Genomic DNA, 22528 nt, shown 5'->3' on the forward strand with positions numbered 1-22528 from the left:
AAATGCCTTCTTTACGAGTGAAAACCCTAAAAACTCACACATGATAATAATGGCTCTCACTGAACTGGACTAGTAACAGGTGACAGAGGGTCCCTCCACCAGAAACGGCCAGGAAAGCCACCTGAGAGAGCTGGGCTATGGTGAAGCTCACGTTCAGGCTGGCAAGAAAAGTCTCCTCATCCTTGTTCAAGATAGTAGCAAATCATGAATCCAACTTACTAAATACTTATTTAGCCTTTTTAAAGAAAGCATTAACAATTATGTTTAGTGTAATTTTATTGCTTAGCTTATTCACCAGAGTCATACCCTGTTTTCCAAAGAGGAAATCCACACACTTGCCAGCAGTACTGACTCCACTCTGAGACATCCCAAATGCCCACCCTAGCAATCAGTGACTGTGGCTGTTCCCTGCTATTTTCGCAAATTAAGAAAGACAAACTGAATTTCCTAACTTCTTAAAGATCCTCCTAAAAACAAACTTTTATTATAAATATTTTCTCTTGGAATAAAGAAATATTGCATTCAGCACTACCTGCCAACCTGTTCTAAAGCAACAGAGAAAACATGGAATCAAGATAAAGAGCAAAGACACCCGCATGCCATGCTAAGTGTCTTTCTAGAAAAATAAAACCAACCAACCCAGAAGTTAACAGGAACCGTTCCCACTAGCCTGCGGGGTGACAGTAGCTGGGTTTGGTAATCTGCTCCTGTTCTGTAAACTGAACTGCTCCTCTCAGTCCCGAGGAGCAGATGGGAAGGCAGAAGTCTTCAGATCCCAAGCATCACAAAAGATCTTGACTCTATCTGTAACCTTGTTTGAAGATAAAAATGTTCCCTATTTGCCAGGGGTAATGTCCGAGTAATCCTTCAGCACTCCAGCCAAATGTTCATTATGTGTCTTAAACCGTCGCTTCTTCTGTGAAGCAGGCTTTTTCCTTCTCTGAATAGAGGCCTGCAGGAAAAGGTAAGAGAGTAAACAACAGTGACTCCAGGAGACATGGTTAGGACTCACTGAACAAGTTCAGAGACCAGCAGCAAAGACCTGTCCCTCACACACCCCAATCACAGCACACACACAGCCTCCAACGAGTCTGATGCCCTGATATCAAAAGGCATGAACCTCCTCTGCAATGAACAGGCAGGGACCTAAAGTGTAACACAAGTATGGTGGCCGCTAAGTCAGTTAAATCAGAGGCAAGGAATTTCTGTGCTTTGTCTCCACTATGTCTAAAAAGGACTTGCCACTTAGCGGTTTAAAAAATGAGCTTTAGAAAATATGGCAAAATATTGAAAAATGACAAAACTAGAAAAAGCATAGGCACATGAAGCTTTGCAATATTCTCTATTCTATATACCTGAAATACCACGTTTAGAAAACTCAAAATAACAATAATCAAATATTAAGGGTTTTGTGTGTGTGTGCACATACGTGCGTGCATGCATGCATGCGTGTGTGCACGCCCACTACCCTGAGACAGGGTTTCTCTGTGCAGCCCTGGCTATCATGGATCTCACTCTGTAGACCAAGCTGGCATCAAATTCACATAGATTTGCCTGCTTCTGTCTCCCAAGTGATAGGATTATAGACATGTCCCACCACTGTCCAGCAATAATAAATCTTTTTATTCAGTGACCCTTAGAGAGTCACTTTAAAAAAAAAAAAAAAGGAAGAAAAGCTACAAAGCATGCATGGGAAGGGGAGCGAGCAGAGCCCTAAGTCTAGAGTGCTGGTAATTCTGTCCTGGCTATTCTTAGACTAAAATAAGTAGTTAACAGGTACAGGAGGGTTTACCAGCCTTCATTTTAATATCCACTATGAGTAGAATTTAAGCACTATAAAGACTATACGTGGTTACTAAAAAAGGACAATTCAGTATCATCAGGATATGACAGATCCATCTGGGCATCGACATGAAAGGGCAGGGGAGGGACAACGAAGTCTAAGAGACCAACCAGATGAAGAAGCAGCTCCCCTTTGAAATCAGGGACAGGACCAGGAGGTGGTGGCGCACACCTTTAATCCTGGTACTCGGGAGGCAGAGACAGGTGGATCTCTGAGTTGGAGGCCAACTAAACACACAGGGTTTCTCTTGTGACCCTCCAGGACAGCCAGGGCTACACAGAGAAACCCTGCAGGAGGGGAGAGGAGAAACCAGAGAAAGTGTATAGAGGATCAGAGATGAGAAATGTGGCTGGAGCTCAAGTTACTCAGCTGGGACGGCTGCAGGATGATGAGAAAGCTCTCCCAGGCTGGGGCATCCCTACGGGTGGGTTCACTGCCTATATCTGGCCAAGTCAATGCATTAGGCCCAGAGAAAACCTGGCAGAGGGAACCAGCACCTCATTTGTCAGAGAGCAGGACGAGGAGCAGAGAAGGGACTGAACTGCTTGTCTAAAGATGACATACCACTTTCTTTGGTCCAGATTCCTGCATGGAAGAAATACCCTGTCGTTTCAGATACTCTTCAATTTTTTCCTCATCCATTGAATCCACAGTGACACTCCTCCACAGTTTCTGGAACTCTACACCAACAAGACAGCAGTTATTTGTAGTTATTATCTATTTGACCATAGACATTTTATAGACCACTGCATCTTGGTGGTCAAAGTTGAGAGAGAGAGAGAGAGACAGACAGACAGAGCGAGACAGACAAGGCAAGACTACTACAGTGCTGGGCACAGCAACAAAAGGATCTGACCTGAAGGCAGCAGGACAGTCACCAGTAAGCTCAATCTCACAGAACAGTAAGAGAAGCAGTTAACACTCTTTAGTCCTAAAATCAGTTCCTCCTTTTGGGGCAAATTCTTCAAATACTGGCTCAAGGCCCTAAGCTCAATGTATTCCACCTCTGTACTGATATGAAAGAAACATTTGGGGAGATAGGGCCTTTATCTACATCTTTATAACATCTTGTTAAAAAAAGTTTTCCTTTCTTTTTATTTTTATTTTTTTAAAATCTGATGAGGCATTGGTAAGTGACAAAAAGGGGGAAAAAAAACAAAATAAAAAAATTAAAAAAACAATAAAAAAAAAACAAATCTAGGGTAGGTTGAGAAATAGCCCTTATGAAACAAAGGAGAAAGGCAGTGTCCAGCCTCAGTGTCTTGTTCTTGTATTGAACATGTACAAAACAAAATTCTTTGCACCTTTAAATCCCCTCCTAAAGACAGCTTTAATACAAGCTTGTTAACAGCCGTGTCAGCCTTCCTCACACGCACAACCTGAGACAGTCAAGTCTTCAGTGCATACTCTGGGATTCGAGAAAGATTCCTTCCTGAATGCCGAGGTAGTTCACTAGGCTTCCCGCTCACCACAGCGCAGAGGCTGCCATGCCAACCCCTACACCAACATGCCTCTTCCGAGTCTTTCCATTAGCCTTCCCATAGGTTGTCACACACTCCATCTGCATGCTATATGATGGATCAGTAGGTAAGGCTATTCTTTCAGGAAAAAAAAAACATGATTTGATTCCCAGTACCCACATGGCAGCTCACAACATCTATAATTCAAATTCTAGGGACTCTGATGCCCTCTTCTGGCCTCCATGGTCCTGGCCAAATATGGTGCACATACATGCAGGCAAAACACCCATACATAAAACAGTGAACCAGAAAAAAATGAATGTACAAGTAGAAAAGGCAGGCATCTCTTACCATATGCAACAGTCATTCAACATGGATTAAACACACATACACGTGCACGACAGCTGATGAGAGGCTCCAGTAGGCTGTCAGTGAGCACAGGGACCAAGGGAGATGAAAGCTGACATAGAAACAGAAGAAAGTGCAGAAAAGAGACCAAAGAAAAGACCCACAAAAAACGAGCACCCCTGAGTTGTAGGACAATCTCAGATGGTCCTAATGTATAATTTACATCTAAAGAAGAGAATGGAAGAAATACTTTAAGATCAGTGGCCAAGATTTTCCAGAATTAATAACATCAAACCAGGATGAATTTAAATCATGAGAACACAGATATATCATCCCTCTGCAAACAAGCAGAAAAAAAAAACAAACAAACAAACAAAAAAATAAACATCCAACATAGTTCAGACTGAAGGTGAAGAGTCAATATTGAAGACCGTGAGGGGAAAGAATCATTACAAAGGAACAAATAATTACAGCAGAGCTCTATAAAGAAGAAACAGTTTAAGCTTCCAATTAAAAACAAAAGTTACCATCTGTGCTAGTTTTAATGTAATTGGCCCCATAATCTCACAGGGAGTGGCACTATTAGGAGGTGTGGCTTTGTTGTGTGACCTTGTTGGAGGAAGTGTCACTGTGGGGGAGGGCTTGGTCTCAATCAACTTCCTGATGCCTACTGCCACCATCTGCCTGCACACCACCATGCTCTCTGCCATGATAATAATGGACTGAACCTCTGAAAAGTGAGCCACCCCAACTAAACGTTTTTCTTATAAGAGTTGCAGTGGTCATGGTGTCTCTTCACAGCAATAAAAACCTTAATAAAAATAAAAACTAATAAAATAAAAAAACCTACTAAAGATACCAGCAATGGAGAGAGTCAGTCAGACATTGGGATTCTCATCAGGAATACTATGCCACATTGCTCTGTAGCTGCAGAAGATGGTTGTGACTGCATCCACAGACTACTAAAATAGATCAGTTACTTTCCTGACTAACCAAACACAAAACTAAAAAAATGAGTAAAGATAACAAGTGGACAGACAGATATGACTAAAACAACCTGTATCGTAGACACTAACTTTCAGTATGACTACTAGCAGCTAGCAATCCCTACGTACTACCTGGGTGCCAGGTTCCCTTTTATTTAACACAATCTTCACACAGTCACAGCTTACAAAGAGGGGAGCTTCCCTAAGCTACAGATTGATTCCTTGGACTGTTCTCTTGACCACCGACATTCATATTAGGTCTAAATGAGTAAGAGCCTGGTTTAAGGAAATGAATGCCTTTAGGAAATAAAATACATGCTTTGGTCCAAATGCTGTTTACTTTTCTGATTAAGACAATTACTACAGAACTATAGGACATGTGCTTTATGAGCCAAAATTAAGGGTGATCTTTAGCTTGCTTGAAACTTCATTCAAGAGCATTTCTGCTTTATATGGGAGGCTGACATCTAGCGGGCTAAAGCAGACATCACCACTGATGCAACCGTATCACAGACAGTGTCAAATGTGCCGTGAGTGAGGGGGGGACAGGGCCAGGCTTTGAACTCAGAGCCTTATACATGCTAGCAAACCACTCTTTCTATACCCCAGATCCAAAATCTACAGATTTTCAATTGGTTTTACATGGAAATACATATTTACATCATCAACAAAAACTGTTTTTCAAATTAATTTTACATCAGTGATTCACACTGACCTTAACTGAAAACCAGTCTATTATCCTTGAGGCTCCTGTCCATGACTGCCCCTACAATGTCTCCAGAGCACTGTGTGGCTAAACTATACTGCATCATGCTGCACCTACAGACGTCTGACTTAGAGTGGGATTACATCTTGAGAAACCCATTGTAAACTGAACATATAAATCAAATACACCTTTATCTACTGAACAACACAGCTTAGAAAAATGGTATTATGTATTGTCATGTCACTCTGTGTATAGGCTCGAAGGCAAAGACCTATTTACTCTATCCCAACAGCACTGTCCTAAATTACTGAACCCATGAAAAAGGGACCTAAAGGTAATGAACACATCTCAATGTACTTTTCTTTCTTTTATAAACATGAACTGAACCTTTAATCCGGTCTTCAGAGTAAGTCTGTCTCCCAAAGGACATTTGGTAATGTATGAAGGCAGCTATGGCTTCACACCACAGGGAAGCTGTGTCTCTGACAACTACACAGCCAGAAATGCTGATAAATGTTCTATATTGCACAGCAACAACAAAAATTTCGGTCTCCAATGTCAATACTGCCAACATTGAAAATTCTGCTGCCAGTATCTTTCCTAGAAGGTGTTAGTGACTGAAAAATACCAGTTTGTATTAAACTGCATTTATAATCCAATACTGTCCACAAATATTTTGTGTTGCTTTAATACTTCATTCTCTACATTGTACATTGTGTATAGAATGGCTTACCTTTGTAAACCATAGAAAAGCTGCACTTTTCACTTTCTAGAACCTCACAAAGAATTCTGAACCACTTAAAGAAATCACAAGTTACAGCAGATATGCCTGCCCATGCATCAAACATCTACTGGTTATTTATAATTATATTCATGGTGACTCCGAATTTAAAGGTATAAACAGTTATTTCATTTATATTACATTTCTGGCATAACTATGCCTGAGTACTTATAAATATTCGAAGAAAAAAATAAATATAGCAATTTACATTTAGGGTATTCTACTGACTTGGAAAGAAATTACACATTTATGCTGGGGCTAGAGAAATGACTCAGTAGTTAGGAGCACCGACTGCTCTTCCAGAGAACTAACCCACATGATGGCTCATTATCTGATACTCTACTTCCAGGCCATCCAAAGCCACCTTCTGGCCTCCATGGGTACTACAAATTCATGTGATACAGACCAAACACCCATATACATAAAATATGTTTTAAAAAGAAGCTCAAATAATGTTATGCATAAATTTCCAAACAGTAAAAGCATTACAAAATGGCTATCATAAAAAGAGTTCACTGACTCTGATTAGAAAAGCACCACCAGCATTAGACTAATTAGACAATAGGACACATGGATGCCCCTCTGGTGCCTTGCAAGGCTGGCTCCATCTAGCTCAGGTTTTCAGCTTGGCCTCATCTTTTATCACAGAGGTCATCTCTGAACACCTCACCTTCCCCCTTAAACAAGCGCAACAAAAGCTTGTTTATGGCCTTCCTTGTATTTTAAAAACAGTATAGTCTTCTCTCGCAGAATGTAAGCTTTGTGGGCTGAAAAAGACCTGAGGTGGCTCAGCTCACCAACAAAACAAGCCTGATGACCTGAGTTCCATTTAAAGGACCCACGTGGTAGAAGGGAAGAACTGACTCCTGCAACAACACCAAACTGCAAATAATGTATAAAAAGAAAAAAAAGCTTCATACACATACAACACACACACACACACACACACACACACACGAAAATACAGTGGTCCATATTGTTCACTTCTGAATCCCCTACAATAAGCAAAATGACTGTAGCACATACAGCAAATTATTTGGTAGGGTCTGTAAATAAGCACTTATAGACTAAAGCAAAACCCCCAGAACCTGTCAAAAACAGAATATAAAGTTAGAAGAAGGCTGGGTGTGGTGGCATATGCCTTTTATCCTAGCACTTCAAGAAACCCTGAGTTAAGAGGCCAGCCTGATCTATACATCCAGGGAGCCAGAACAACATTTTGAGACTTTTGACTCAAAAAAAGAGAAAAAAGTCTTGAAAGCTAAGGATAACCATAGGCCACCACAAAAATGTCTAAAACACATGGGTACAAGTGAAAGGGAAAGATGGGCAGAGTGTATCAGGCAAATAGGGGGAAGAGTTATCACATATGATCTGGACTGCAGTGAGGTGACACAAGGCAACTGAGGGGAACCCAGTCCTTTACTGTGACTGTCAGGGACATATGCAGATGAACTGCATGAAAACATGTAACACAATAATTACACAAAGCTCTGAAGGAAACCATTAAAACCTTAATGACTGCTTAGTCAGTTCAGATTAAGAGGTCAAAATTTTAATAGGTAGCAAATGATCTGATAGATTATATGTTACAAAAATAAAAACACTGCCAGGAGGTGATAGCACACGCCTTTTATTGCAGAACTCAGGAGACAGAGGCAGGCAGATCTCTGTGAATTCAAGACCAGCCTGGTCTACAGAGCGAGTTTCAAAACAGCCAGGGCTGTTATACAGAGAAATTCTGTCTCTAAAAACCAAAATTAAATAAATAAAATAAAAACAAAACACAATAAGCAACAAAAGTAAAATAATAGTTTGGTAAAAAAGAAAACCACACCAAGTATAAGCTGGTGATTAAGAAGTGAAATAACAAAAAATTAAAAGGGTTCTAGAAGCCATCTTCTGCAAAGCTGTCTGCTGCTATGGATGCGATCTGTGAATGGATGATTTTGAAAGAAAAGACAGTTTATTGGGACTGACTCACTAGGCAGAAAACTTAAAGCCAAAGACGCTGCTAAGAATAGGATAACAGTAAAAACCAGCCAGTTCAATACCCTTAGTGAATGCTTTCAAGTATTCAGGGAATTTAATACTTTCATAAAAGAAGGATAAAAGGGCAGGGAAGAACCTACACTTTCTTATGAATCCAGCAAAACACCCATCAACACCACCCCACAAAGCACCAAAAAGAAAATTGACCAAACTGAAGTAAAAATCTGAGCAATAGGTCTGGAGAGATGGCCCCGTGGTTAAGAGTGCACACTGCTCTTGCAGAGGACCCAAGTAGGTTCCCAATACCCATTATCAGGTATCTCATACCACCTCTCCAGCTCCAGGGGAACAGACATACCTGCACTCGCGTGCACAGGTACAAGCCCACAGGCACATACATATTAAAAATCTTAGCTATGTCACTATAAAGAATCCAGAAATAAGCAGTTGTTTCCAGATCTTAACCTCTAAACCTGCCTACCTTCCTAAATACTAATTCAAAGGCATAAATTTTGCTTGTCTCTTTCCTAGCTTACAAAACTGTAAGCATGCTTGCTAGCCCTGATACTTTGAACCTTCTGTTTTTGTTGTTGTTTGGTTGGTTGGTTTTTGTTTTTTGTCGAGACAGGGTTTCTCAATAGTTATGAAGCCAGTCCTGAAACTCGCTCTGTAAACCAGACTGGCCTCAAACTTACAGAGATTCACCTGCCTCTGCCTCCGAGCGCTAGGATTAAAGGCGTGCGCCACATTCTCAATGTTTTCCTTAGACTGCTCCCAAGACCATACAGATGCTTGAGCAGTGAGTGGTTCAGCTGCTCAGGGTCCTTCTCCCAAGCCCATACAGATGCTCGAGCAGTGGTTCAGCTGCTCAGGGTCCTTTCTCCAGCTCTGGGAGAGACAAAGACTGAGACCAAATACCTGACACTAATCAAAGGTTAATCCAGTTCTAGAAGAGGTAAGCATGTCTCAGTATTAAGAAATCTAGGGAAACATTTTACAACATATCAAATAAATAAGCAATAGCAAAGATCTTAAAAGAAACAAACCTTTTTTCTCAGTCTGCCTCTTGTTTTTAACAAAATCTCAATCGTTTAATTTTACCAATAAAGACTCGGGAGCCAGATGCTGGGGTGAAAGCCTGCTAGCTCAGAGGCAGAAAGCACCCAGCTGACCCTGTTCCTCAGCCAGCGTCTGAGAAACCTCCTCCTCCTGTGCTATCCCAAAAAAGACTCCTCAAAACTGAATGTTCCTCTCTTCCCTTCTGTGATTCTCCCTCCGACCTCCCGACTGTTATTCTCTATAGTTTTCCCTTGTTCTCTTCCTGTCAACTGGTTGCTTGCTCTGCCTCTTGGCCTATGGTTGACTTTATTTAATCCTCTTTACAATAAGCAGAAAGTGCTTGGATTATATGTGTATGCTAGGGCTGAGCCACCAACTAGAAACAGGTTTTTCCAGAAAATACCATCTTTCTGGGCTCTGTGGGCATCAGACATATAAGTGATACAAAACCATACATGCCAGCAAAAACATTGAAAATAAAAAAATTAAAAATTTAAATATAAAACACAAGCTGCTACATCGTACTTTCATATACAAATGACTTAAAACCTTTCAAGTCAGCATAAGCTGTGACATGATAGATATGAGTCTTTTAGCTATGAGCTAAGAGATGCTAAAAACCACCAACACAACATTAAATTACAACTAAGTATTGCAAGCTTAATCACTTAAAACTGTGATATACTGAGCCGGGTGGTTGATGTGTGATTCCCCTTTGTATACTGTGAATACCATTTGGTTAATAAAGAAGCTGCTTTCGGCCAATGGCTTAGTAGAATAAAGCCAGATGGGAAATCCAAACAGATATATAGAGAGAGTAGGCGGAATCAGGGAGATGCTATGTAGCTTCCAGAGGAGAAAGATACCAGATGTCATCTGGAACCTTGCTGGTAGGCCTTAACCTCGTGGTGATACACAGATTAATAGAGATGGGTTAATTTAAGATGTAGAGCTAGCTAGAATTATGCTTAAACTACTAGCCAAACAGTACTGCAATTAATGTAGTTTCTGTGTAATTATTTTGGGTCTGGGCAGCTGGAAACAAGCAGCCTCTGCCAAGAGGTGGTGGCACACATCTTTAATTCCAGCACTTGGGAGAGAGGCAGGCATACCTCTGTGAGTTCAAGGCCAGACTGGTCTACAGATAAAGGTCCAGAACATCCAGAGAAATCTTGTCTCGAAAACCAACCAAACAAACAACAACAAAAATTGATATACTTAGAAGTATCTGCACAAAATGGCTCACCTTCATCCACAGAAAACTGACAGCTTTTATCATTGAAGAAAAGTATTTTCTTCTTATCAGGACGATTTACGAAAAGTATCTGGTCCCCTAAAGCCTTAGAAAAAAATTAGCATCAAATTACTCATTTAAAATGATACTATCTATCATCTATCTATCTATCTATCTATCTATCCATCTATCTATCTATCATCTATCTATCTATCCATCCATCCATCCATCCATCTATCTGTCTGTCTATCTATCATCTATCTATCTATCATCTATCTGATGCATATGCTACACACACGAGGGAGAGAACAAGGCTTCTCTTTACCCCATATTCACTAGAGTCTACGCGCCCCCCACGTTTCAGCTGAATTTCTTTTTTCAGCAATTCTATCTTTAAGGATACTTTCAGATTTCTTAAGACTTCTGTCAAAGAACACAAAGGGGTGTGTGTGATACAGCACTGACTGTGCCTAATGTACAATGGCAACAAGCAGTTTTTGCAAAAGACTCAAAATTAATGGGAAAATGTAACAATCTTCATGACCATAACTTTACTGCAAACTCCTTCATGTATATACAGGATAAAGATTATTTAAAAATAACTCAATTTTGTTTTTTAAATGTTTAAAATTTCAATGAGGGGACTAAAGATGACTCAGTGGGTAAGAGCCCTTGCTGCTCTTCCAAAGGATCCAAGTTCAGTTCCCTGCACCAACATCAGGGAGCTCACACTGCTTGTAGCAGCTTTAGCTCCACAGTATCCAATACCCTCTCTTTTCCTTGAGCACCCACACATACGTGGGCAGATACACACAGACACATGCATAAAAACATAAGAAACAAGGCATGGTGGCACATTTTAGTCCCAGTGTTCAGGATGTGGAGGCAGACAGATTTCTGTGAGTTCCAGGACAGGACTACATAGTGAGACCATGTCTCAAAAAAAAAAAAAAAAAAAAAAAAAGACAACATTATTAATTCAAATTGTAGTAACAATACAGAAGTAAAAAGAGAAAGATTACCTTGACAGCTTTCTGGGAATTAGGAAGCCCTTCCTCTATGTCTTCTAATAGGATCCCTCCTAACCCTCGCTGGTCATGGTTATCCAGAAGCCTGAGGAGGGCCTTCTTATCTTTCAGGTTGTACTTTGGCTTGAAAGCATATTTCCCATCTATTACTTCAATTTTGGGATTGTTGACTAAAGCCTGTAATAACACCATGGTCAGGTTATATTTACTAAAGGAAACCTCATGCATATGTTCTTAAATTCTAACATTACCATACACAGGGGCAAATTGAAATATCTTCGGAACATAAACTAGCAGACCTAAAATAGCATACATCTAGGATCACAGAACAGGTGATCAGCATAGTGCTTACTTCTTATTTAAAAAACAACAACAAAAAAAAACTGTTGTGGGATAGTTGTACAATGTGTGAAGACACTGCTGTGATTGGTGTGAACAGAAAGCTAGACGGCCAATAGCTAGGCAGAAGGATGGGTGGGATTCCAGGGAGAGGAGGAGGAATCTGTGAATGCCAATGAGACACGAAGGGAGTTGGATGTACAGAGAGAAGAAAGGTAAAAAGCCACATGGTAAACGTAGATTAATAGCAGCAGGGTAATTTAAGTTGTAAGAGCTAGTGGGCAAGCCTAAGCCAAGGTCAAGCTCATGTGTCGTTATTTGTGAGCTGGCGCCCCAAAGAAAAGTCCCACTACACTGTACATTATTTGCATACTTTTTTAAAGAGAGAAACCCACTTTATCACAACTGCTTTAAAGAACCTTTATTCTTTTAGAAGACAATCTGGTAAGAATCAACAAGAAGACCTATTAATAGACACTTGGTTTGCCCATCCCTCCTCTATGATATACTGGCTTTATAATGGGAGAAACTCCTGTTCTGGTATCATCTGGCTAGTGCGGCTGTGGAAAGAGCTCAAGAAGACCAACCTAAAGCACATGGGAATTTCCCTGGAACGTCAAGAGAACAGAGAATGAACTCAAGTTTTGTTGTGCAGCTACTAACAGAAGGAAAGGCCTCCAGACTGACATGATGGTAGGCCTGCAATCCCAGCTACCTGGGAAGCTGAGACAGGAAGATTACACACTTGGACTACCTAGGTTACAGAGGAAACTCGGGCCAGCCTGTGCACTAGAGAACTGTCTGTCTCAAAGCAAACAGAAAACTACACAGGCAGTTCGGTAAGGGCTCGTCTCACACGTTTACTTCTTTCTTTAGTGCCAAGGCACGGGAGAGCTTTACCTCTAATGTACAGAGGTCAGAGTACGAAGAATAGAAACAGTCTTTGGGCTGGCGACATGGTTCAGAAGTTAAAGGCACTGGCCACAAAAGCTTCATGACCCAAGTTCAATCCCTGGTAAAGATGGGAAGTAGATAACAAACTCTACCCAACCAACACTAATAATAATGATAGAATTTTTAAAAATTAAAGACATTAATGTTGCTAAATATATATAATTTAAATATTACATAAACCATCATATTTAAATGTGAATTATCATTATCTGTGTATCACTAAGATTTATTACAATTATCTGCAACATCTGTGTTTAAACATTTTTAAGTTAAAAATCTTAGTTATAAACTGGCTGTGGTGACCTATATCTGAAGCAGAAGACTGCTGCCAAATGTGAGAGCCCAGCCTGTACTACAGAGTAAGATTTAAACCAGAGTAGTCACACACACCCTTGTGTGTACCCAGTACTCGGGAGACAGACAGATGGATCTCTGAGTTTGAGGCCAGTCTGGTCTACACAGTTGAGTTCCAAGATAGTCAGGGCTACACAGTGATACCCTGTCTCAATAAAACAACAACAAAAACATCAAAAAAAAAACAAGACAAAACAAAAACCCAATAAAACATGTCTACAGTTGGAGATGACGCAATGGTAGAGTGCTCTATCAGTACTGGAATGTCCCAACACATGCTGGCTCTGGGTCCCTTCTCCAGCACCCCCCTACCATGCCAAAAAAAAAAAAAAAGAACTCTAGATAGCTGTAGCACATATCCCTTTTTGTAATTTTTTAAAGTCTGTTCTTACCTCAGTCATTAGCCATTGTTTCTGCTTTAGTCCAATATCTAAGTGTTGTGTCTCATCCAAAATCTCTTCTAAAGTTAAAGGATGTGTATCTCCTCGCTGATGCCGTGTCTATTGAGGGAAGTTTTCAAATGTTAAGTGCAGTAAGTCAAAGTCAAATATAAATCTTTTCAGGAATATAAGCACATATTATCTGCGGTAGTTAAGTAGTTGTCTATACCAGGATCAAGAACATGAAATCATACAAAACCAGATTGGTAAAAATCAAATGATAAACTGAAACAGAAAACAAAAATCACAAACCAACCATAAACCAGGAGTGGGGATACACACCTGTAACACCAGCATGTAGAAAGCTGAGGCAGGAGAATCACAAGCTCAAGACCATCCTAGGCTACATGATTAGCTCAAGTTCAGCCTGATCTACATAATGAATTCAAAACTAATAGAGGCTACACAAGATGAAATGTGTTGAGATGGGGAGGACAACAGCAACAACAAATTCTTCTAGTCATTGCAAGAAAAAAAACTTGTAGGGAAACAGATTAAGAGAAAAAGAAATTCAAATGTCCTTAAATATGAAAAGACACTCAACTTCCACCAGGATGCTTCTCACCCATCAGATCAGCAAAGTGCAAATGTCCTGTGTCCACTGGTAAAGAAACATGGAAACAGGCTTCTCACTGACAGAACATAAAGTGTTACAGTAACCCTTGAAGACAAAATGCACTTTAATGGCCTGACCATTAATAAGAACTAATTAAACTGCAGCACAATACAAGCTACATACAGATGTTTTCTGTTAAGCAAGAAGTTCTCTATGCAGCCCTTTCACCACTGGACCACAGTCATACATATGCTCACACTTCAGAATGGTTGCCTCTAGTGTCCTCCACTGTGGCAAAAGGTCAGGGTGAACACAAACAATGACATCACCAATGGTCATCAGAAATATGATGAAAACTTGTCTATTCCGGGGTTTGATGTCAAAAAACACCTACACCGGGGGCTGGAGAGATGGCTCAGAGGTTAAGAGCACTGACTGCTCTTCTGGAGGTCCTGAGTTCAATTCCCAGCAACCCACATGGTGGCTCACAACCATCTGTAATGAGATCTGGCGCCCTCTTCTGGCCTGCAGGCATACATGGAGGCTGAACACTGTGTACATAATAAATAAAAATAAATCTTCTTAAAAAAAAAACGCCTACACTTATTAAATGAGCAGGTACAGGGACATAGGTAAGCAGAAGGGTACTGCAGAAGCACGAATGCCAAAGGAGGTGACCCAGTGGCGGATGTGGCTCCTGAACAGGCTCTCAGAAGATACTGTGATTCTAAGATTAACTACCACATTCATGCAGCATGTACCTGGAGGTAAAGAAGATGTGTTAAAAGGTGGCTTCTCATGGAACACGTCCACGATTTAAAGGTGGACAGGGTACCACTAGGGATAAGACAGTAGGATTAGGAATGAGAATGACCTCTGTGTGTAAACCTTTATATACTCTACATTTTATATTGAAAGATATATTCATTATTCAAAACAAAAAATAACTACAAGACTCTACCTCAAGTAGGCAACAGAACTTCTTTGGGCCTCAGTCCAGCTCTGTAAAACTCGAATTCTCAACTTTTCAAAACTAGGATGGGGGGTGGGGGCATAAAATCTAACGTATCACGAACAGAAAACACTTCCTGAGCATCTGCTCTTCATTCATTCATCCAAGTCTTTAGTACTGACTGCTATAGGCTAAAGATACAGAGACGAGACACAATGAAATGCAAATTATACCTACATTTTCACAAGCTCCCAATAGTGGGGCCAAGTTAGACATGTATCTATAAAATTTGGTTAAAAAACATTTCTTAAAAGACAAATTCGAGGCTGGAACGATGGCTCAGAGGTTAGGAGCACTGTCTGTTCTTCAGAAGGTCCTGAGTTCAATTCCCAGCAACCACATGACAGCTCACAACCATCTGTCATGAGATTTGGTGTCCTCTTCTGGCCTGCAGGCATATATGCAGGCAGAACACCATACTAAATAAATAAATAAATAAATAAATAAATATCTTTTTTTTTAAAAAAAAAAAGACAAATTCAAGGGGCTAAAGAAAAGGCTAAGAGGGCTGGGGAGATGGCTCAGAGGTTAAGAGCATTGCCTGCTCTTCCAAAGGTCCTGAGTTTAATTCCCAGCAACCACATGGTGGCTCACAACCATCTGTAAAGGGGTCTGGTGCCCTCTTCTGGCCTGCAGGCATACACACAGACAGAATACTGTTTGTATAATAAAATAAAATAAATACTTTTAAAAAAAGGATAAGAGGTTAAGAGCTCTTCCAGAGGTCCTGAGTTTCAATTCCCAGCAAACACATGATGGCTCGCACTCATCTATAATGAGATCTGATACCCTCTTCTGGTGTGCAAGGAAACATGCAGACAGAATACTGCACACATAATAAATAAATCTTGAATTAAAAAAAAAAGACAAATTTAAGCCAGGGTTGCTGGTATAAGCCTATCTTAAGTACTTGGTAGGCTAAAGCAGAAGAATCAGGTTCAAGGCTAGTCTGAACAACTTAATTGAGACCTTATAATAAAAGGTAGAAAGTGTGGAGATACAGCTCAGTGCAAGAAGTGCTTTCTGCTCAATCCCCAGACCTGGACAGACACAGATACAGACAAGCAGGCTGGCAAGCAGGCAGACAGACACATAGACATGTCTTTTAATCAGAAAAAAAATCAAAGAGAATGCTGCATATGGGCAGTCCTTGTACTGCTCACTAGTTTGGGAGGGAGAGATTCAGCAACTGATGAACAGCAGTGGCCTTTAGGGTACCCAGAATCTCATGGAGAGGGCATCCTTCAGGATACCCGGAATCTCATGGAGTAGGCATCCTTCACAAGGCAATCTTCAGAAAAGCTCCAGGTACATTTAAGACTTATTTATTTAAACAGTAAAAATTTGTTTTATATTTACTACCTTTTTGATTCTTCTAAAATGGGCCACAAAGTTCCTCTATTTTCATAAGCAGCTCCAATAATAATAGTGTAACCCTCTTGTCTGTTTTTATCTTAAATACCAGGTTATGACATAATAAACACATCCAGATCTCATATACTTGACAGTCTAACCCTATGCCTCATGCTCTTGGGTTATAATCAAGATTCTCATATCTGTCTTTATGGTATTTTTATGTGTGCACACGCATGTACTTAGCGGTTTTCATTTCTTGCTGTAAAATCACTATGTCTATCTCAGTATTTTAAATCTCCTTGAACTTTCCCACGATTTCTGGTGAGCAACTAAAGATGTCCATTGCAAGTATTTCTGTTGTTGTCTTTGGTTTCTGAAGACAGCGTTTCTTTGTGTAGCCCTGGAACTAGCTCTTGTTGACCAGGCTGGCTGGGAACTCAGAGATCCTCCTGTCTCTGCCTCCCGAGTGCTGGGATATTAGGTGTGTACCACCACCGCTCAGCAATTACAAGTATTTTTGATGTTATGTTTACCTATTTTGCTTTTGAAGTTCCTTTTATCAAATCTTCCAAAAGGGAAGGGAGAGGTCAGCTGACTACACTCACCAGTTTACAAATCATCTATTAGATAAGCATACTTCCCCTTTTTCAAAACAGGCCTTCGGGGAAGGATGCCGAGAGGGAGAAGGACAAAGATATAACTGACTTGCACTCACATCTTGCAATGTTTCTTGCTTCATTTCAAAAATGTCCTACCTTTTGACATTAAGACAGTTGTCACCTACAAAATACATACACCAAACAACAAAGATAAAATAATAATAAAAAAATCATTAAAGAAATCTCATAATGAAGTTGGGATATAGCACACACACAGCCTCAACCAGCATGCCACTACACAAATAATCCCAGCACTGGGACAGGAGGGTCAAAAGTCATCCTCAAACAGTGCACCTGAGGCCGGCCTAGAATGTAGCTCAGTAATAGTAGGTGATTGTGTACAACACTAAAGCCCCGAGTTTGATCCCCAACATTGCCCTCTCCTACCTGACACACAGACACAAGGATATGTTGGCCCCACCTAGAACATTCCAAACTGATATAATTTGTAGAACTGATCAGTTTCCCTTTAAACAATCTCTCCTCTTCCCATCCTAACACACCTCAATTCCATTCAGTATTATCCACGAGCACACTGTCCTCAGGAAGAGTGTGATAAAAAAAAAAAAAGATTTTTTTCCCCAAAAGTTTAAATCTAAGTAATTCTCTTCAGGATTCCCAAGTTCATTCCTTAACTATTAGTTTAAAAATGCATACTTAAAGAGCTAAAGCAATTATCAGCTGGGATGCCATTTCCTTTAGGTATCAAAAATATTTTCTAAGACTAGCAAGTTTTTCTAACTATGCTACATAAAATCCATAAGTGGCATATACATTTATCCCAGACGCAGGCATATCTGAGTTCCAAGACACCCAGAGCTACATTATAAGGTCATGTCTTTAAAAAAGAAAAAGAAAGAAAAAAAAAAGGCAACAAGATGGCTTAGTAGGTAAGGGTACCTGATGTCAAACCCGATGACCTGAGTTTGATCCCCAGAACCCACAATGTAGAAGGAAAAAACCAACTTCTCAGAACTGTCCTCTGACCGCACAAGTACTTGCCTTGAAACTTCCGATATCCCAATCTTACAGCGCTAGGGACAGAACCCAGCGTCTTACACATACATGCACGTTATCACTGAGCTACACAGCTCTAGCTCCTGCCCTTTGAACTCATCTTCCAAAGGCTGAGAAAGTAATTAGTTAATGACCAGACACCAAGTCCGTTGACAAGTATTTTCCATTATTTTGTTTTCAACAAAACCATGTGTTAAACAATGGCTGCCTGAAGGATGAAGCTCACAAGTATTTTTTTGGCACGTAACTTGGAAACTGTACTTATCACAAAATGTTCATTAGAATTAACATAGCTTTATGAACATTTATTTCTCTGCACTTAAATCTATAAAATCTAAAAACAGCAGCAGAGTTGGTGCCAAATTCTACTTTATCCTACCAATAACTAACAAGAATCTTCAGATGCAGTAACTACCAAAAGAAAAGAGGATTCCATTCATTTCCTTGATCGGTGAATTACTGTTACATACAAAGCAAACTGAATCAACCTATCTCAATCAACCCTTTATTAGTACTGCAAAGCAACTCAAATCAGAAGCGTTGTGATCACAAGAAAAATGTTGTATTTGTACACTTGTTTATTATTAAGAAAAATAAAGAGCTAAATATACTTTAAAACACTGTCAATTTCCTTCGACTGACTGACAGCTCCAAGAGGCCGCTCTGTCTTGTTATCCACACCATCAGTAGTAGATGTTAATAACTGTTTAACACACAGGGCAAAAGGTGAACGGAACGAACAAATCAGTCAGAATTTACTATCCTCTGGTACTGAGAAATATAAATTAGGGTGTTTGTACTCGAAATCAAATACAAACTACACAATTCAGAAACAGCTAGACACCAGCTTCTAATGCTTTTGAGTCAATGTTTCCTAAGATCCTCGGTGATTCTCTTAACCTCCAAGCAGAGAAATTCGCCATCAACCGCTTGTACTGTGCAATTTTTATTTTTCATATGAATGAAGGAACTCTTGAAAAACTACCCTATCATTGGTTTTCCCAGGAAATGTGTCTACTCCTTGGGAGGCCTCTTGTTGAGTCAAATGGTGAGCTTAAGTTGTATACTTGACTATAATGTAAATTAAACATAATTGAGTGCCCACTGTAATGAAAGTTTAACAGAGGGCAAAAGGCTGGTAACATTAAATATTTTGGGGTTTTTTTGAAGTATAATCAACATATAATAAGCTACACATACTAAAATGAGTAATTAGATAAATCTTGACATATTTATATAAATATCTAACTTCTGAAAACACAGATCTCTTAACTCCCTTTGTCAAAAATAATCAAAGTGGACTTTTGGTATGTGAGTACTTACTTTCATGTAATTCACGATCTTAGCAAGAACACCAAACTTATATCCAGAGCTTCCAGATAGTGCTTTCAAGTTAAATGATCCATTGTTATGATCTGGAAATGAAGTTCAAAAGAATTATAACATTTTCATATAATGTGCTATTATGACTTAGGAATTTTAACTTTGGTAAAATACTTTCTTTTGACTTCTTTCATCTAATGAAGTGTACTCTAATATTTTGGCAAAACTCACAAAATCCATGTATTTTTATTGAATTGTCAAGCCCACCACCCACCCACCCTTCTTCAGAGAGAGGGTCTCACTCTAGTACACGTTAGTCTCAAAATCACCATCCTCCACCTCAGCCTCCAAAATGCTGGGATTATAAGATTATGACATATTTTAGGCTAAATATAATTTAAAAGCATTAAAATATAGTTTGGGGAAGGAGAGTGCTGGAGATCAAATTCAAGGCCTGTGTGGGTTAGGCAAGCACTCTAATGCAGAGCTATATCCCAAAATATAAGTATGTTGCCTCTTGTTTTGAGAGATAGTCTTACTAAAAAACCACACTAACCTCCAACTCGGAGATCCACCTGCCTCAGCCTCCTCAGCTGGAATTAAAGGCCTGTGCCACCATATCCAGCTCAAAACACAATTCTTTTACAAGTACCTTTATTTCATTCTATTCCTACCTTCAACTTGATTAGAGTCCTCCAATAATTAGACAAAAGAACATTATAAACACAAGAAATGAGTAAAGGATGGATATCTATTGCCCCTATAATGTCCTCTTTACCTCCCTTCTTCCCTCTTCCTCTTTCAGAAGTCTTTATTGTTCCAAAACATCTACCATTTTACCACCTCCCTCCAGATAATGTTGTCAATGTATCTCAAAAATGCATTTGAGCCACAGACAAAGATTACAAAATTCACTATAAATACAAGAAAAGCATCTCCGTAGCACACATTCTATTAGCAAGACATCAGGTCAGATATCAACTTCCCAAACAGTTGATACGCAAACAGAGTGGCTAAATAAAAACGAAGGAAAAGCCATCTCTGGCATCAGCTTGGTAATACCCATTTAAACAGAAGACTGCATTAGCACAACCACAAGTCAAATAAAACAACTGTCAGAGATCCAAAACAACAATTTCAGATGCAACATAATATTCCTTTGAAATTAGATAGTGAAAAGTCTTTATTGAATGTTTTCTTTCCTATGACATTAAAACGCAATGTCCTGCGGATCATGGGAGAGGGTAGAAAGGTAGGGAGGAGAAAGGGAGGGGAGCGAAGAAAAATACATAACTCAATAAAATCAATCAATAAAATGCAATGTTCTTTGGAATTTTCCCTTAGAAATAGTTTATAATTTTGAAAAGTAACTCAATTGGCACATTAAAGTCTACTATGCTTCCAAAACTAAGTAATATCAAAAATGACATACTGATAGCCTTTACATAAATGATTTCAAAGGGCAGGGGTGGTGGCATAATCTATAATCTTAAGACTTGGTAGGCTGAGAATCACAAAAGACGAGGCACATGGGAGGGGTCAGAGGGAGGAAATGGGAGAAAGGAAATGTCATAATTATTTTATATACTTAATGTTTATATTAATATGTATATTATTTTATATTTTAGTTATATTATTTTATATTTCATTGAAATTAAAAACTGTTTTCTTTCAGAGGCCATGTTCAATTCTCAACACCTACATCTGGCAGTTCACAATTACCTGTAACTCTAGCTCCAGGAAATCTAATACCCTCTTCTGGACTCCAAGGGCCCCCAAGCACACAGACACATAAAATATACAATACTTTTTTTTTAATTTTAAGGTCATGCTCTGCTACACAGCAAGTTCAGGATGAGCCTGAGTTACAGAAGACCCTGTCTCAACAATAATAGCACATTTGTTTCAATTATGAAACACTAACCTTATGGTTATTTTTCCCAAAGATGTTCAAAACACTTTTTAATAATAGTCACTAACATTTACTGAACTGAGCATCACACTACATGATCTCCACATTTAGTCTTTATTAAAAAAAAAAAATCCTGTTTAAGATTTTACTAAATGCAGGAAACTGGATGGAGCCAGAAAACATTAGAGGTAACCCAGACACAGAAAGACAATTATCACATGTACTCACTCATAGGTGGTTTTTAAACATAAATCAAAGAAAGCCAGCCTACAAACCACAATTCCAGAGAACTTAGACAACAATGCGGACACTAAGAGAGATTTATAGAGATATAATCTACATGGGAAGTAGAAAGTAGAAAAAGACAAGCTTTCCTGAGTAAATTGGGAGCATGGGGACTTTGGGGGAGGGTTAAAGGGAGGGAAGGGAGAGGCAGGGAGGGGAGCAGAGAAAAATGTAGAGCTCAATAAATATCAATAAAAAAGATTTTATTAAAGTTTATTAAGATTCTACTGTCTTCTTTGATTTAGTGTGTGGAGGGAGAGGTTACATGTGTACATGTAGGCCAGTTTGGGGTCTTCCTCAACTGTTTCTTTTTTTAAAAAATTTTATCTTACGCATATGGGTGTTTTGCCTATATGTATGTCTGTACCCCATGAATACCCTGGTACCCACAGAAGCCAAAACAGGGTGTTAGATGCCCTGGAACTGGGGTTACAGACAGTTGTGAGCATCTATGTGGCTCCTGGAAATCAAACCAAGGTTCTTTGGAAGAGCAGCTAGTATTCTTAACAGCTGAGCCATCTCTCCTGCCCCTCCACCGTATTTTTCAGTCTCCCTGAACCTGAAACTCACCAAGTGGCCACAAACCCAGTAATCTTTCTATACCAGCCTGTCCAGCACTGGGGTTCCAGGTGCAAACTCCTGTGCCAGGCTCTCTGACATGGGTGCTGGGAATCTCAAGTCAGGGTCTCCTGCTTGCACAATCAGTGCCTCACAACTAAGCCATCTCCCCAGCTCTAACTGTCCTCTTTTAAACATAAAAATGAGGGTTTTAACAAGGCAAAGATTTAAATCAAGCTGTAAACCCTGTAATACTGCCCTATATAAGAAGCTCTACCCACTACACTTTATTATTACTACACATTATTATTCCATCTAACATGGGC

The 22528-nt window shown here is 39.6% G+C and overlaps 1 protein-coding gene across 2 annotated transcripts in view; it reads right to left on the minus strand.

Moving 5' to 3' along the window:
• Positions 1–258: 258 nt before the first annotated feature.
• Gtf2e2 (general transcription factor IIE subunit 2) overlaps positions 259–22528 on the minus strand; it is a 42995-nt gene continuing 20725 nt past the window's right edge. For both annotated transcript variants that reach the window (XM_038326647.1, XM_038326648.1), the window contains exons 3-8: positions 19448–19539; positions 13477–13584; positions 11432–11614; positions 10422–10515; positions 2408–2523; positions 259–952 (exon numbers count right to left, since the gene is read on the minus strand). In XM_038326647.1, the coding sequence (XP_038182575.1) occupies positions 836–952; positions 2408–2523; positions 10422–10515; positions 11432–11614; positions 13477–13584; positions 19448–19539 (710 nt within the window). In that variant the 3' untranslated portion in view covers positions 259–835. The remainder of the gene's footprint in view (positions 953–2407; positions 2524–10421; positions 10516–11431; positions 11615–13476; positions 13585–19447; positions 19540–22528) is intronic.

This window comes from Arvicola amphibius, chromosome 4 (assembly GCF_903992535.2).
Source record: "Arvicola amphibius chromosome 4, mArvAmp1.2, whole genome shotgun sequence".
Lineage (NCBI taxonomy): Eukaryota > Metazoa > Chordata > Mammalia > Rodentia > Cricetidae > Arvicola > Arvicola amphibius.